The sequence below is a fragment of the Schistocerca serialis genome, chromosome 7 (assembly GCF_023864345.2).
Source record: "Schistocerca serialis cubense isolate TAMUIC-IGC-003099 chromosome 7, iqSchSeri2.2, whole genome shotgun sequence".
Classification (NCBI taxonomy): Eukaryota; Metazoa; Arthropoda; class Insecta; order Orthoptera; family Acrididae; genus Schistocerca; species Schistocerca serialis.
The window spans coordinates 575,613,141-575,630,469 of record NC_064644.1 but is presented as its reverse complement, the minus strand read 5'-3'; the positions used below and the strand labels follow the sequence as shown (position 1 = coordinate 575,630,469).

The window sequence follows — 17,329 nt, the reverse complement described above, 5'->3', positions numbered from 1 at the left end:
GTCATTATGTGGGGCCGACATACACTGCTGGTGGTCATGAAAGGAGTCGTACGATATGTGAACACCATCCTCCAACTGATAGTGCAACCATAACGGCAGCATATTGAGGAGGCATTTGTCTTCAAGGACAACAATTCACACCACCATCATGCACATCTTGTGAATGACTTCCTTTAGGATAATAACATCGCTCAACTAAAGTGGCCAGGATGTTCTCCAGACATGAACCCTGTCGTTTACGCTTGGGATAGATTAAGGGACCAATGACCTAGCAGTTTGGTCCCTTCCCCCCTCTTTTAAACCAACCAAACAACCTGGGATGGATTGAAAAGAGCTGTTTATGAATGATATGGCCCACCAACCACTCTGAGGGATCTACACTGAATCACCATTGAGGAGTGGGACAATCTGAGACAACAGTGCCTTGATGAACGTGTCTATAGTATGCAATGATAGATACACGCATGCTTCAATGCAAGAGCATGTGCTACTGGGTATTAGAGGTAGCAGTGGGTACAGCAATCTGGACCACCACCTCTGAAGGTCTCGCTGTATGGTGGTACAACATGCAATGTGTGGTTTTCATGAGCAATAGAAAGGGAGGAAATGTGTTTTTTATGTTGATATCTATTCCAATTTTCTGTACAGGTTCCAGAACTCTCAGAAGCAAGGTGATGCAAAACGTTTTTTGATGTGTGTGGTATTCTGACTTGCAGCACATTGAAATACTGTTGAGAATGACCAGAATTTGTCAAATTTTCAAAGTTGGCACATAGCGAGTGGAGTCCTACAGATGTTCAGAATCATCGAGGGAATTTCAAAGATTGTGTAATGACAGTCAAATACAGCTCACAAAAGCTAAATCACAAAAATTAAGTTATCAAAATTCAAATATAGTCAGTTGATCATAATTCAATTCCATACAAAGAAAGAAAAGAAATTTATTTATGTATTACTTTAACTTCATTGAGCTGCTACAAAAGCTAACCACAAACGGGTTAAATTAGTGCATCACTATTGAGAATCAATTCTTGGGGCTGTGAACACTTTTTGTTTGGAAATATGAAAGAGAGGTTCTCCTAAGAGCAAAGAGTTAAATTGTTTACTCTGAAACAATATGCCTGTTCAGCTGTTGGCTTACCAAGTACAGAGGAAAGTATTTTGATTGACACACAACTCTTTGTGTTTACAGGTATCTGGGTTATACCCTGGAAAAAGACAAAATCAAGCCACAGGATGCGCAGACTGTTTTTACGAGCGTTTGTACAACACCTGTGGGAGTGAAAGTTGCAACTGACTTCATTGTAAACAACGCTGAAGCCTTTGCACAGTAAGTGTTCTTTATAATTTTACAATTTGTATCTCATCATCAGAGAGCCTTGAAGTCAGCAATAACATATGCCAAATAGCAATTCTGATTTTCTTGTTGTTGTTGTTGTTGTCAATAATGAAGATGATGATGCTGACAATGATGATATCATTGGCATTGTCACAAAAACTGGTTTTATACAGGTCTCCATGCTAGTCTATTTTCTGCAAATCTTTTCATCCCCGCATGACTACTGAAACCTACATTCATTTGAACCAGATTAGTATATTCAAACCTGCCTCCTCCCACATTTTTACTCCTCACTCTTTTCCCCATTACCAAACTGACTTTTCCTTAATGCTTCAGTATGAGTCCTATGGACCGGTCCTTTCTTTTAGTCAAGTTGTATTTGTTTTATTCAGTACTTCATAATTGCAATGTTCTCATGCTGACTACTCTTGTGGTTTAGACTTGATCTCTAGCAGTGAATACCCAAGTGGGAGAGCCATCACCATCCAACCCACTAGAGGAACATTTCTTCCATCTCTCCATAGTAACCACTGCACCTCTGACCCACTACATTTCATTTAATACAACTTTCCCTAATGGTGTTCAAATGCATTAAGCACAATGGTATGTAAAAATTAAGTTCAAAAGCAACTTTCATGTGGTGGGTCACTCACAAATAACATACTTTGATGAACTCTGGAGTGTACATAGGAATAACTGCTACAGTGTAGTGTAGAAAATAGCTGAAGGAAGTATGCAATGAGACAAATAGAAATGACACTTTTATTCAAACCCACTAATTACACTGAGGTTACCACAATTTATGATAGACCTGGACATTACAAAAGGTGGGACAAGGTTGTTAGTAGGGTGTGTGGTCTCCACGGACAGCAGTGCATGCTTTGCAATGCTGGCACACAAGGTTAGTAATGAGTTCTCGTGTTAGGGCATTCCACTCCTCCACCAGCCCAGTTGACAACTGCTTGTTGCAGTGGATGCATTACCACATTTTATGGACCATAAGGCACTAAGGACTATAAGATGCACCTTAATTTTCAAGCAATTTTTCTAAAATTAATTTTTGTCATTTTTATCATTAGACTGCAAAACCAGACTAAAAAAATCTTTATTAATTAAAACTTTCAGGCTGAATTGCCATGGTCCATACATAAAACTGCTTCTCCTTTCCGACGTTTCGTTGCCTACTGCGGGCAACATCTTCTGTGGTGAGACGGCGACTGGCTGCTAGGCGCTGGAGGTCCCGCTTGTATAGAGCGCTTAGATGGCGCCACCATTCATCACGTGCTTTCAACTTTAAAACAATATCTCGCTAGTGCCATCTCTCTCGATTGTAGGTTATCGATAGTTACTTTGTTGGTCCAGAGTTGACCGCCATATCTTGTCTAGTTTTAATCCTTCTTTTTTTTTATTAAAATTATTTTCGTGCTTGTAGATCTCTATAGCTTCTCTATACATGCGAGTATAATAATGTGAGGTCCTAGCTATCACGTTTGTCACACTAACTTTTATTTCATGATCACCGTCTTTGAAAACGTGTTCCGCTACAGCTGATTTGTCAATTTGTCCCAATCTACAGTTCCTTTTGTGTTCTGTTAGGCGGATATTAACACTCCTTTTACATTGGAACAACTAAAAGGAGTGTTAATATCCGCCTAACATAACACAAAAGGAACTGTAGATTGGGACAAATTGACAAATCAGCTGTAGCGGATCACGTTTTCAAAGACGGTGATCATGAAATAAAAGTTAGTGAGACAAACGTGATAGCTAGGACCTAACATTTTTATACTCACATGTATAGAGAAGCTATAGAGATCTACAAGTACGAAAATGATTGGACCACGGCAATTCAGCCCGGGAGTTCTAATTAATGAAGACACTGGCCATGAAAGCTTACATGTTATGAAAAAAAATCTTTGTTTATAAAACCGAATTGACCTTTAAAATACCTGAAAATTGTCATCTGATCTTTCTCCTTGTTCTTCTTCTTCTTTGGTTTCATCCATCATCCATTTGTCCCATTTATTTATTGAGACATCAAGAGGTTGCAATTGTGAAGTAAGTCCTCTTGAAATAACAGCGAGCTCTGTATTTCCCAGTCTCAATTCCTCCTTCACAGAATATTTTAAATGATTAGTAAACTGGTCTAGCATAATAAGAGAACTCTCCTTCAAGAAAGCACCTTTCCTTCTCTCCCATACTCTGTAAATCCATTGTATTGTATGTTAACCAAGGACCTAGAAATGATGGAGAGGCTCCATTCCCTCCGCAACCGCAGTGGTCCACAATCCCATGATGACTACCACAGTCAACTTCACTCCCCTCCTCCCCCCCCAAGGGAACGTCTCACACCGGACGAGTGTAACCCCTATGTTTGCGTGGTAGAGTAATGTTGGTGTACGCATGCGTGGAGAACTTGTTTGCGCAGCAATCCCCAACATAGCGTACCTGAGGTGGAATAAGGGGAACCAGCCTGCATTTGCTGAGGCAGATGGAAAACTGCCTAAACACTATCCACAGGCTGGCCGACTCACCGGACCTCGACACAAGTCTGCCGGGCGGATTCGTGCCGGGGGCCAGGTGCTCCTTCCCAATACAGAAAGCCATGTGTTAGACCACACAGCTAACCAGATGAGCACATGTTAATCCATAGTTTCATACCAGCCTCATCCATCCAACCCTTATCATGAACATGAACAACAACACCTGGTGATATTTCAGGAGGTTTTGGCATTGTTTTGTGCTTGGAAAAGATCATTGAATTAAGTTTGGTGCCATCAGCACAACATGAAAGGACAGCAGTATTTTTCATGTCCATTTGTTTTTATAGTTACAGTTTTAGTGCCTTTCATGGTGACAGTTCTGTTACTGGCATACCAAATGTCAGGGGAGTTTCGTCCATATCCACTACTTGCTTTGTTTCACATTTCTTTTCTGTCAATGTTGAATAATGAAGCTATCAATAGGTAATATTTTCTCTTCATACTCTTGTGCCATTTTCTGAGATATTTTGTTTTGGTTTGCATGCTAAGTCCATGATGCTTCATGAACCTACTGCACTAACCAACTCCACCCTTAAAGTATGTCAAGTGCAAGCTTACGAATGTGTGTTTGAATCATTTTTGTATTAATTCCAAAGCCATGTTGATGGTGTCCTTGAATCTATTTCAACATGGCATCTTCTAGTTCTCATCATTATGCTTTCAGTCCTCTACGGGTGCATTTAGTCTTCCTCAATTTTTTCAGTTCTTCTTTACTAGCCTGCCAATTGTGAATGGTTTTCTCTGTTGATTGAGGGCTTAAATGCTGCTCAACTCTTCTTTTTCCATGTTTTTTCTGTGTATGCTATTACTTTCAGTTTATAGCAAGCATCACATGTATAACTTTAATTTGTTTCCTTTATGAAACTAGCTACTAACAAAAATATTGTACTGCTACCGATAGCACAAATCACTTTCATTTCAAGTTCACCAGCACGATAGACTGCACTTAGGCATCAAAGGCTAAGAAAGTGTTCTGCATTTGTGATGGCAGGGCAGGAGGGAGACAGTGTTAGAGAGCTTTTGAATCCCTGCAACTCGTGTTTGTCACATTGGTGCACTGCAGCTGCCAGTTGAATCCAATGTTGTCAGGTACAGAGGGACTTCCAGTGGCATAAAATATATGGTCATTTTTAAGACTGGTGGGAATTTTAAATCAAACACTGGACATTTTTATATAAGTTTTGAGTATAAGGCACATCTGAATTTTGAGGCAATGTTTTAAAGAAAAACAGTGCATTTTATAGTCCGCTAAATATGGTACCATTCTTTGTGATCAGACACCCAATTAAGAACCAAATCCCCTATTTTGTGACATCCAGAGGACTATAATAAATCGTGGTGTCTTCCATGTGGTTATTGTCTTAGAATAAAAGTGTCACTTCCATTTGTCTCATTGTGTATTTTTTCACTTACCTTGTATACTGTACTGTAGAACCTCTTTCTATGTATGATCCAAGTGTCATTGAGCTATTATGTGGCAGTAACACATCATGCAAAAGTTATGTTTGTCATTAAGTTTTGCACACTGGTGTAATTTTCAAAGTAACCTCTCTTGAGAGTCTATAAATATGTCCCTACATTACCGCCATTCTTCCTTCCATCACTAGACGCCTTCAGTAGAGTTAACGAAACAGGATGTTTTCACACTTAGTATTATCAGTGGTCCAAAAAATGTTTTCCTCTGAGTTGTATGTGAGGGAGAAAAACAGAATTACCCTGTCCAAGTTTGGAGTGTTGGGCAAAGCCTCAGTGTGTTTGTGGGTGCCAGAGACACTCTCATCTCTAAGACAGTGTAGCTCAGTATGTTGTTGTGACCAAAGATCCAGGTGCACAGGATTTATGAGCTGACACGTGACCTTTCTTCTGGTATGATTGACTACTTTGTATTGAAGTACTTTCTAAGTTTAGTGCTTTAACAGTAGCTTTCTTTTTCTTTTGTAAAAATATAATGGAAGGAACTTGGTTTTGGATCTTGACATGATTTTAAAGTGGTATAAGGATTGGCAACTTGCTTTAAATGCTCATTAAATGCAAAACTGTGCACTTCACAAAATGAAGAAGTGGTATCCTATGATTATAGTATCAGTCAGTCACAGTTGGAATGTATCAGCTCATATAAATATTTGGGCGTAACAATTTATAGGGATACAAAATGAAATGAGCACTTTGGCTTCAGTCACAGGTAAAACAGTTGGTAGACTTCTGTGTATTGGAAGAATTCTGGGGAAGTGCAGTCAGTCTGCGAAAGAGATTTCTTACAGAGCACTTGCGTGACTCATCTTAGAGCATTGCTCAAGTGGTGCTCCCTGTACCAAGTAGGACTAACAGGAGATATCTGAATATATACAAAGAACAGCAGCATGAATGGTGGCAGGTTTGTCTGACCGATGAAAGAGCATTACAGAGATGATGAAAAAACTGAACTGGCAGATGCTCAAAGACAGACGTAAAGTATCTGAGGTGCGCATACTTACAAAGTATCAAGAACTATCTAGGAATATACTACAACAACTGAGGCATCACCCCCATAGAGATTATGGCAATTACAGCATGTTAAGAGGTTTCCAAGCAGTCATTCTTCCAGTACTCCACCCATCAGTGGAACAGAAAGAAGCCCTAATAAGTGGTACAGTTGGAAGTAACCTCTGCCATGCATTTCAGTGCTTCACAGTAGTTGTAAAGTATGGGCGTAAATGAAGACGTAGATTTGTCCTCCAAACACAAACTTAATTTTCCTCCAAATACAAATTTTTTAAAGAATTGTTCTTCACCACCATTGCAAAATCACTAGTGCTTGAAAGTTAGCTTCTTAAAAGTGAAAGGAAACTCTATTAAAGGGTCCCAAATTCTGAAAGCAATAGGACAATCAGTGTTGGTGCTGGAGTGGTTGGGAGGTATGGCTCATGTTGTTGGTCTGGCTGTGAGGGACAAACTTGCTCACTCTGCCAAATGTAAATGCCAGTCTGTCTCTAAATAGTATCTAAAACATGCCCACAGCACATTGTCAAGGCTATAAGGCTGCTTCATGTCATCACCAAGTAATTACTTCATGAACATCAATTTTGTCATGCTCTTTTATTCACAGATTTCATTGGAGACTGTTATGTGGATTTAGTGATGGTAATACATGCTTCCTCTCACATTTTGTAACATCAGCTACACACCTGAGTGGGATTGTGTTATGAAATGGTATAAATCGATTTGAATAACAGAAATTCTTGGATGGAGTAATATGTAAAATAAGGGAAAAGTAACCTCTCACCTATAGCAGATCAATGTTCAGAACACAGAAACATGTAACAGAAAATAGCATTTACACTAGCTTTTGAGCGGCGCCGAAAAGTACTTGTTGGTCGATCCATGGAAGTTGTAGTGCAAGCTCACAGAAGAACCCAGGAACTTTTGTGTTATTCTGTGCTGTTTTGTTATGGTGACTGTTGCTCATGACAAAAGAACAGTTGAGTTGAAAAGACTTTTAAGTAACTCTTAACTTGAACTGGCTAGAGACAAGACATGTTTCTGATGTCTGTGTAATACAGACGTGATTGTTAAACCAACTCCATTGTAAATGTAACTTAATGGTGTCTAATGGGAGACAACACGGGTGACTTACAAGAAGTCAAATATTTATGTGAGAAATGTATAGTTGTTCATTATCAAAGTTGAAGTATACTGAGTGTGAACTAAAAGTATTTCTTCAAGTACCTACTTATTTCACGAGTAGAAAGAGAGAGTCTTATATGTTTCTTTAACTAGCATCATTCTTCAGAGAAGACGTTTTTAGAGATTCCAGTAGCCATCTAACCAGGGAAAAAGGTTGGTTGTGCATTCACAGGTAAGTCAACTCATGTAAAAGAAGTGGGAAGGTTGCATACATACTTTACCACTTTAAATGGTCCAAACCATTACAAAATGTGGGGAGGGCATAGGGAAAGATGCAAGGAGGGGTTGGGGGGAGAGGCAGGTCTTTAGACAGGTGGCTCTGCAGCTGCACAGCAAGTTGAAAAGAGTACAGAGATTACAGGAAAAAGAGATGTTGGAGGGGGAGTGAGTGAATGGGAAAAAAGGGTGGGGGGGGGGGTGGGGGGAGGGGAGAGGAAAAAAAAGGAAGAAAAGTGAAACTGAAAAAGGGAGAAGGGTTGGAGAGAGAAGGGGAGAGGGTTGAAAAGGGGGGATGGCAGGGGGAAAGAGGGGCAGGGAGAGAGGGGGTGGTGCAGAGAGATAGTGCCTGCATGGAGATAGAGGGGAAAGGAAGACTGGTGGAAGAAGGGCAGGATCTGAACAGAAAAGGAGTGGTGTGGACAGAAGAGAGAAGGGAAAAGGCAAGGTGAAGGGAGGCAGGTTAGCAGTGATTTAGGCCAGGTGGAGTGTGATGGCACAAGATATGCTGGAGACACAATCCCATGTATGTAGGTCAGGGAAACCTATACTGTAAGGGAGTATCCAAATGCCCCATGTACTGGAGCAGCTATAAATGCATTCAGTATCCCTGTCGTTTGCCCTGCCTGTGAACATTTGTGCACCCACACCCATATGCCATTAATCATTCCTCAACAGTGTAACTGTGTCTACTCACATCAGCTGTGGCTTCACAACTGAAGCATGGCAATACTGAAACAAAACAATAAAAAGCCATATGCAGTAATTTTGGCAGATTGAAAACAGGTATACCAATAAAATAACTATATTATGAAAAGGATAGATTGCCACACATACATTGAGTTACATGCAGGCACAACAAAAAGACTGCTGTACATTTCAGCTTTTAGCTAAATGGCCTTCTTCTAACTAACAAAACGATTTTCCATTGTTTAATAAAACTACTATTTATTTCCCTAACTCTGCAAAGTCAAGACTGCTAGAGGGCTTTCTTGGAAACTCTGTAAAGTAATATTTTGCAATAGTAACAATAATATTTCAGTTTAGACTACACAAAACTTCAAGGATCACCTCTGCTTTTATAGAAACACAAGAGTATGTTCACATTTACATGCTGTCAGCTTTACAAAACTGATGTTTGTGCAAGACAGGGGACAGTTACATTATCTGATCAATATATGGGGCCTGTCCACCCTTTGCCACTGTGAATGTCTATGCAGGAATGGCAGCCCATTCGTTCTTGAGAACTGAAACCAAAAAAGACAGTGATGTCTAGGACGCTGAGTGTGGTGGAAAGTCGACATTCTAACTTGTTGTAAAGGTGTTTCATTGAGGTTAGGTTGGGCTCTTGGTAGGCCAGTCCATTTCACGAATATTATTGTTCACAAATGGATGCCCCACAAATGTGTGACAGGCTGCATTGTCATGCTGATACTATCGTCTTCTCTGACCTGTCCGTTCACTGCACACTGTACGTAACACTGTAGAATGTGTTCGTATCTTCCTGCATTCACTGTTTTCTTAATAGCAATAAGGGCACCACACCCTGCCATAAAAACCAGTGTCATATCGTACCACCAGCTTCTCTTTATTTCACTATTGGCTCTTCACAAGATGTCAGGTTATGTCTTCAGGCATCCCTTCTGTCAGAATGCAGCAAGCTATAGCTTGATTCATCATAGCTCGATTCATCATTTCCAATCACTCGTTTCCAATCATCCACTGTCTCGTGACCCCACATCTCTACACCATCTCGAGTGTTACGTACCACTAACTACAGAAATGTGTAGCTTATTACGAGAAGCAGCTTGACAATTGTACCCCATTCTTTCTATCTCACTATGCGGAGTCACTGTTGACAGCACTTTGGAATTCATGAGTAATTCCTTCCACTGATTTTCTGCTGTTTTTTCTGACCACCCTATGCAATCCTTGACAGTTCCCATCTGTCAGTAGTTGATTATGATTTATCGGTGGATTTTCCTTCACATTTCCATCACACCTCCAAGTGTCAGCTTCAGCAGCTTTAGAAGGCTTGAAATGTCTCTGATGGACTTGTTACTCAATTGACTAGACCACGATGAAAAACACTGAGCTCTACCAACTGACCAGTTCTGCTGTTACTGTTTTTCAGCTGACAACACAATACACCCACCTCCTTTTTCATGGGCGGGTCAACCTCTTATGGTGTCTAGTAGTTAAGATATGGGATTGGCTTGGTAAGTTTGTATGTAATACAACCCAGTAAACAGTCCTTGACAGCAAGTATTCAACAGAAACGAGATATCTTGAGTGCCTTAGGCATAGTCCATATCACTTCAGGCAGGCTAGGAAAAAATCTTACCTACATAGTCCAGAATGTTATCGAATTTAGCATATGTTAAAATGAAGGAAGTGTAGTAGGTAAATATGGACTGGGGGTAATAAATGAAAGAGGAAGCCACCTAGTAGAATTTTGCACAGAGCATAACTTAATCTTAGCTAACACTTGGTTCAAGAATCATAAAAGAAGGATGTATACATGGAAGAAACCTGGAGATACTGACAGGTTTCAGATAGATTATATAATGTTAAGACAGAGATTTAGGAACCAGGTTTTAAATTGTAAGACATTTCCAGGGGCAGATGTGGACTCTGACCACAATCTATTGGTTATGAACTGTAGATTAAAACTGAAGAAACTGCAAAAAGGTGGGAATTTAAGGAGATGGGACCTGGATAAACTGATTAAACCAGAGGTTGTACAGAGTTTCAGGGAGAGCATAAGGGAACAATTGACAAGAATGGGGGAAAGAAATACAGTAGAAGAAGAATGGGTAGCTTTGAGGGACGAAGTAGTGAAGGCAGCAGAGGATCAATTAGGTAAAAAGATGAGCACTAGTAGAAATCCTTGGGTAACAGAAGAAATATTGAATTTAGTTTATGAAAGGAGAAAATATAAAAATGCAGTAAATGATGCAGGGAAAAAGGAATACAAACGTCTCAAAGATGAGATCGACAGGAAGTGCAAAGTGGCTAAGCAGGGATGGCTAGAGGACAAATGTAAGGATGTAGAGGCTTATCTCACTAGGGGTAAGATAGATACTGCCTACAGGAAAATTAAAGAGACCTTTGGAGAAAAGAGAACCACTTGTATGAATATCAAGAGCTCAGATGGAAACACAGTTATAAGCAGAAAGGTGGAAGGAGTATATAGAGAGTCTACACAAGGGCGATGTACTTGAGGGCAATATTATGGAAATGGAAAAGGATGTAGATGAAGATGAAATGGGAGATATGATACTGCGTGAAGAGTTTGACAGAGCACTGAAAGACCTAAGTCGAAACAAGGCCCTGGGAGTAGACAACATTCCATTAGAACTACTGACAGCCTTGGGAGAGCCAGTCCTGATAAATCTCTACTATCTGATGAGCAAAATGTATGAGACAAGTGAAATACCCTCAGAATTCAAGAAGGATATAATAATTCCAATCCCAAAGAAAGCATGTGTTGACAGATGCGAAAATTACCAAACTATCAGTTTAATAAGTCATGTCTGCAAATTACTAACGCAAATTCTTTATAGACGAATGGAAAAACTGGTAGAAGCCAACCTCGGGGAAGATCAGTTTGGATTCCGTAGAAATGTTGGAACACGTGAGGCAATACTGACCCTACGGCTTATCTTAGAAGCTAGATTAAGAAAAGGCAAACCTACATTTCTATCATTTGTAGACTTATAGAAAGCTTTTGACAATGTTGACTGGAATACTCTCTTTCAAATTCTAAAGGTGGCAGGGGTAAAATATAGGGAGTGAAAGGCTATTTACAATTTGTACAGAAACCAGATGGCAGTTATAAGAATCAAGGGACATGAAAGAGAAGCAGTGGTTGGGAATGAAATGAGACCTCTCCTCAATGTTATTCAATCTAAATGATGAATAAGTAGTAAAGGAATCAAATGAAAAATTTGGAGTAGGTATTAAAACCCATGGAGAAGAAATAAAAACTTTGAGGTTTGCCGATGACATTGTAATTCTGTCAGAGACAGCAAAGGACCTGGAAGAGCAGTTGAACGGAATGGACAGTGTCTTGAAAGGAGGATATAAGATGAACATCAACGAAAGCAAAATGAGGATAATGGAATCTAGTCGAATTAACTCAGGTGATGTTGAGTGAATTAGACTAGGAAATGAGACACTTAAAGTAATAAAGGAGTTATGCTATTTGGGGAGCAAAATAACTGATGATGGTCGAAGTAGAGAGGATATAAAATGTAGACTGGCAATGGCAAGGAAAGCGTTTCTGAAGAAGAGGAATTTGTTAACGTTGAATATAGATTTAAGTGTCAGGAAGTCATTTCTGAAAGTATTTGTATGTAGTGTAGCCATGTATGGAAGTGAAACGTGGACGATAAATAGTTTGGACAAGAAGAGAATAGAAGTATTCGAAATGTGGTGCTACAGAAGAATGCTAGAACTGGGGAGAAGAGAAGTTTGTGGCACAACTTGACTAGAAGAAGGGATCGGTTGGTAGGACATGTTCTGAGGCATCAAGGGTTCACCAGTTTAGTATTGGAGGGCAGCATGGAGGGTAAAAATCATAGAGGGAGACCAAGAGATGAATACACTAAGAAGGTTCAGAAGATGAATACACTAAGAAGGTTCAGAAGGATGTAGGCTGCAGTACATACTGGGAGATGAAGCAGCTTTCACAGGATAGATAGCATGGAGAGCTGCATCAGACCAGTCTCAGGACTGAAGACCACAACAACAACAACAACAACAACAAAATGAATGACTAAGTAAGGAACACATATTTTATTTGTTTTCTCCAAAAAAAATTCTGCTACGAGATACAGCCCTCCAAAGATGACTCTGTGCATACTATTTTGAAGATGCAAATTTTGGAAAAAATTTTAAAATGTTGTATCTCTGGAACAGTTCTAGTTGCTTATGATTATGAAGAAGTCCTCTATTTGGACTTATTGTCAAAGTTCTTTTACTGTAGCACTCTGGACTTTTTAATAATTTATGTATTTTTTTTTCCAAAAATGCCAATCCATAAATTTTTGACTTTTTTTGTGTTGATTAGTACCATATAGTTCTACATTCCCTGAAAAGAAGAGTTTCCACTTTTAGGTTTGGTACATGTTTTCCTTAACTGTACCACACTTACACACCATATCTTAAATACCATAAAAGGGGAAGCGGGATGGAATCATGGTTGGTAGTCACAATTTAAAATTAAGACAATTTATTGACATTACATCTTATAAGGAATTTGACTGTTACAAATTGTGGATGAGCCACTAGATAAAGCTTTGCAAATACAGTTAGAAACCCAATGTACTTGGTACTCAAATAAACAGTCCCTTATTAAGAAAACAGAATTACTGACAAACTTCAGACATTCAAACTCCCATATAGGATTTCACTCAAAATACATATAATAAAAAGAATTACCAGTAAAGGGTGACTTAATGACACTTGAACACTAGTGCCAAGCTAAGATCCAATTACATAACATGCTAGAACCACTTAAATAAAAAAAAATACAGCAGAAACATTGATCTTTAAAAATAAATGTTCACTTGCTCAGACATGTTAATAAAATGAAATTACTAGAAAGAACCGCGCAAGGAACTCAGTGTATTCTATGCTGCTTAAGGTTCAGCCAGTTGCCAATCTGTAATATTTAAGGAAAAAGGTTCATATATGGACAGGTTACATACAATATATATTTATACATCTACCAGCTTAACCCACCTTGCCAGAAGGAAGGTAAATACTAAACTTTGGAAAGCGAAATGTGAACAACTCCCGGTGGTGGCCAGGTTCTTAAACACTGCTGATGTGTCGGCAGCTGGGCCAACACCTTGTAGTTCGAGATGGCTGAAAATGCACGCTAGACTAACGCAGACGGGCGTGAAGTACTGGAACAGGCTACGTAATTAATGCTATGAAGAAAAGTACGTAGCTGGATTAATACTTATCTTTAATCAATCATTGTGGTACATCGCTCTTGACTATACACAGGAGACTTTAATTACAATCACTGTAAGGCTAATGGCGCCCTGCTAGTTCGTAGCCATTAACTTAGCTGAAGGCTATTCTGTCTCTCGGCTAATGAGAGAGAAAGGCTTCGTACATCTAGTCGCTAGCTAGGTCTTCGTACAACTGGGCCGAGTGCTTCTTCGTATCACGAGACCTGCCTTGTGGTGGCGCTAGGTCTGCGATCACACAGTGGCGACACGCGGGTCCGACATGTACTAAATGGACCGCGGCCGATTTAATCTACCACCTAGCAAGTGTGGTGTCTGGCGGTGACACCACATTCCTCCCCCGCAAATCGGCGAACGGTCGTGAGATAAGGCTTCCGCCCGCCGTGGGGAGGACTCCATGTTGACGTATGCGATGAGGTCGGGAGCCTAACAACAGGCGAGGCTGTGCCACCCACACCCGGCCATTCGGTCCGAGGGGAGCTAGGAAACGCCTGAAAACCTAGTCCAGGGTGCACGTCAACATGCGGTGTATGCGCCCGTAAAGAGACAGGAGGGGCCGAAGGGTCGACCTCCATTGCGTCGGGGTAGCCGACGCGCGATGACGTCATGTGGTCCGGAACGGGCGGGAGTTCCATGGCAGAGGACAGCTGGTCACGGGAAGCGAGCGGCGGCGCGTGACCCAGGGAGGCGCTTGGCGGCTGCAGCGAAGTGTCGAATGCGGGCGGCGCCGGCGGGAGAACAGGCGGCGGCGGTGGCGGCGGCTGCTGCGGTGGCGCGTCGCCATGGGGCAAAATGGAAGGCATCGTCGGTAACACCTGGGGATGAGGCGAGCCAGTAGATGGGTCCCCAGGGCGCTGACCGGACGGCACCGTCGCTGAAAGCAGACGGGGAGCGGCAGAACCCGTGCGACGACAGAGGCGCAGCTGATTGAGATGCCGACGCACCTCACCAGAGGCCCCCAAAACCAAATACATCGCGCGGCCGAGGCAGCGAAGAATGCGCCCTGCGAGCCAACGCCGTGAACCTCGATAGTTGCGATAAAATACAACGTCGCCTGGAGCAAAAGGAGGAGTCTGCCGCTGCACAGGAACCTGATGCGGCAGATGCAGCAAAGACATCAAGGTGCGATGAGGACGACCGTGGAGCAACTCAGCCGGCGAGCGACCATCTCGGGGCTGAGAGCGATACGAAGACAAAAAGAGCAACAATGCGTCCTCCCGAGAATGCGACTCTTGCAACTTCAACATCTGTGACTTGAAAGTCCGGACCAATCGTTCAGTGGCACCGTTTGACTGAGGCGAAAACGGCGCGGATGTCAGATGTTGAATACCATTGGCCTGGCAGAATGACTGAAATTCTGCGGACATGAATTGTGGGCCATTGTCGGAAACGATAGTCTGCGGAAGACCTTCAATGCAAAAGATAGCAGACAACGCTTGGATGGTGGCGGAGGACGTCGTGGAAGACATCCGGACAACAAAAGGAAAATTACTGAACGCGTCGACCAGAACCAACCATCGAGCATTCCAGAATGGACCAGCAAAAGCAATGTGCAAGCGTTGCCAAGGGGAAGTGGCTTTTGGCCATGCAAAGACCTTCCGAGGCGGTGCGGATTGTTGTTCGGCACATGCCGGGCAAGAAGAACACATATTCGTAATCGCAGCATCTATTCCGAACAATGTACAGTGCTGACGAGCAAGTTGTTTCGTTCGCACTATACCCCAATGTCCGTGGTGAAGAAGCCATAAAACAGACGACTGTAACGAACGTGGGACCACGACGCGGGACTGATCATTATCAGAACGCAACAACAAAACACCTCGTCGAACAAAAAGTCTCTCCTTGTGAGCAAAAAATCGGCGAACCAACGGATCCTCGATCCGAGACTTTGACAAAGGCCATTGCGTAGCAACAAAACGCAAAACAGTAGCAAGGACAGGGTCAGCAGCTGTGGCTGTAGCTACACGACGAAAATCAATCGGAAACGATTCGACCACTTCATCGGTGTCCGAATCAATGAACAGGCAAGCAAGTTTGGAAGAATCGAATGCTTTATCCTCAGCAACAGGCAAACGGGACAACGCATCGGCGTTGCCGTGCTTAGCAGTGGACCGATACAAGATATCGTAGCGGTACTGCGAGAGGAAAATAGACCAGCGAATGAATTTCTGTGCTGTACGTGGAGGTACAGGCTTGGTCGGATGAAAAAGCGATGTCAAAGGTTTGTGGTCTGTGATGATGGTAAAGTGACGACCATACAAGAAATCATGGAACTTAGTAACACCAAACACGAGAGCCAAAGCTTCTTTCTCTATCTGTGAATAATTTCTTTGCGCAGACGAGAGCAATTTGGACGCAAAGGCAATAGGGCGATCATGGGAGCCAACTTTGTGCGCAAGCACAGCACCGATCCCGAAATCCGATGCATCTACCATCAACAAAAGGGGTTTCTGGGGATCAAAAGGCGTGAGGCAAGTATTAGAAAGCAACGCCGATTTCAACTGGCGAAAGGCGCGGACGCATTCCGTCGTCCAGAGAAATGGAACACCTGTACAGCGCAAGCGATTGAGCGGAGCTGAAAGGAAAGAGGCATTGCTCACATTCACTTACACCTTGTGATGCTATATCCTTTAACGGTCGTGCGACCGCATCACGCAATGCGTGGGGAACATTGCGCGCTCTTAAAAATTTTGGTTGCGCGTTTACTTTCAGTTCCAATTGTGCTTCATAGTTCTTAGCGCAACCAAGGCCCGGTGCAAAAGTGTCTGCAAATTCTTCACAAACGCTAGAAACACTGTCTGAAGGCACAGTCTGATTGACTGGTAGGACCTGATTTACAATAGACATGTTAAACAACTGAAATAAATCTAAGCCAAACAAGTTCACTGCAGAAGAAGAACGAAGAACGTAAAACGACACAAGTTTTGTTTGTCCCTTGTATGTTGCAAGAAGAGTGCACTGTCCTAACACAGGAAGTGTCTGTCCTGAATATGTAGTGAACTTAACATTTGCGGCACGCAACGGAGGTGCGCCCAGTTGTTTGTACGTTTCGTGATTGAGCAATGAAACTGCAGCTCCGGTATCGAGCTGGAATGGTATCACTTTGCCTTCAAATCCTAAGTCCACAAAAAGTTTATTGTCCTGCTGACGACAAGAGCGACTGTTTTGTGCAATAGGAATAGACACTGGTACAGAATCACTTGCTAATTGACGTGATTTCCGGCGATGTCGACGCACAGTTTTTGTGGGACGAACACAGTCACTGTTAGAGAAAGTGGCACTGGACGAATCGGAATTAACTACATGAATGTCCATGGGCGAAGGTCCACGATCCTGAGTGTCCTTGGTTCGATTCCGGCGCAAAGCAAAGGGCCTGGAATGATTGTGATTGTCTGATCAGAGCTTTTTCTGGCAAACACTTTGAACATGTCCTTTCCTATTACAGAAAAAGCAAATAGCTTGGCGTGACTGGCAATGTTCACGTGAATGTCTAGTAGCACACCGCGGGCATGATTTCACTGCATTTGTGGGCTGGCGCGGCACACCTGGTTTATAACGCGGCGGCAGCCGCGTTTGTTTGCGCG

At 42.0% G+C, this 17,329-nt stretch overlaps 1 protein-coding gene across 1 annotated transcript in view; it reads left to right on the top strand.

Annotated features, from left to right (window-relative positions):
- The window catches only part of LOC126412719 (aminopeptidase N-like), a 276,843-nt gene that overhangs the window by 230,213 nt on the left and 29,301 nt on the right, over positions 1 to 17,329 (top strand). Inside the window, exon 10 of the mRNA XM_050082437.1 lies at positions 1,193 to 1,330. Coding sequence (XP_049938394.1) covers positions 1,193 to 1,330 — 138 coding nt within the window. The remainder of the gene's footprint in view (positions 1 to 1,192; positions 1,331 to 17,329) is intronic.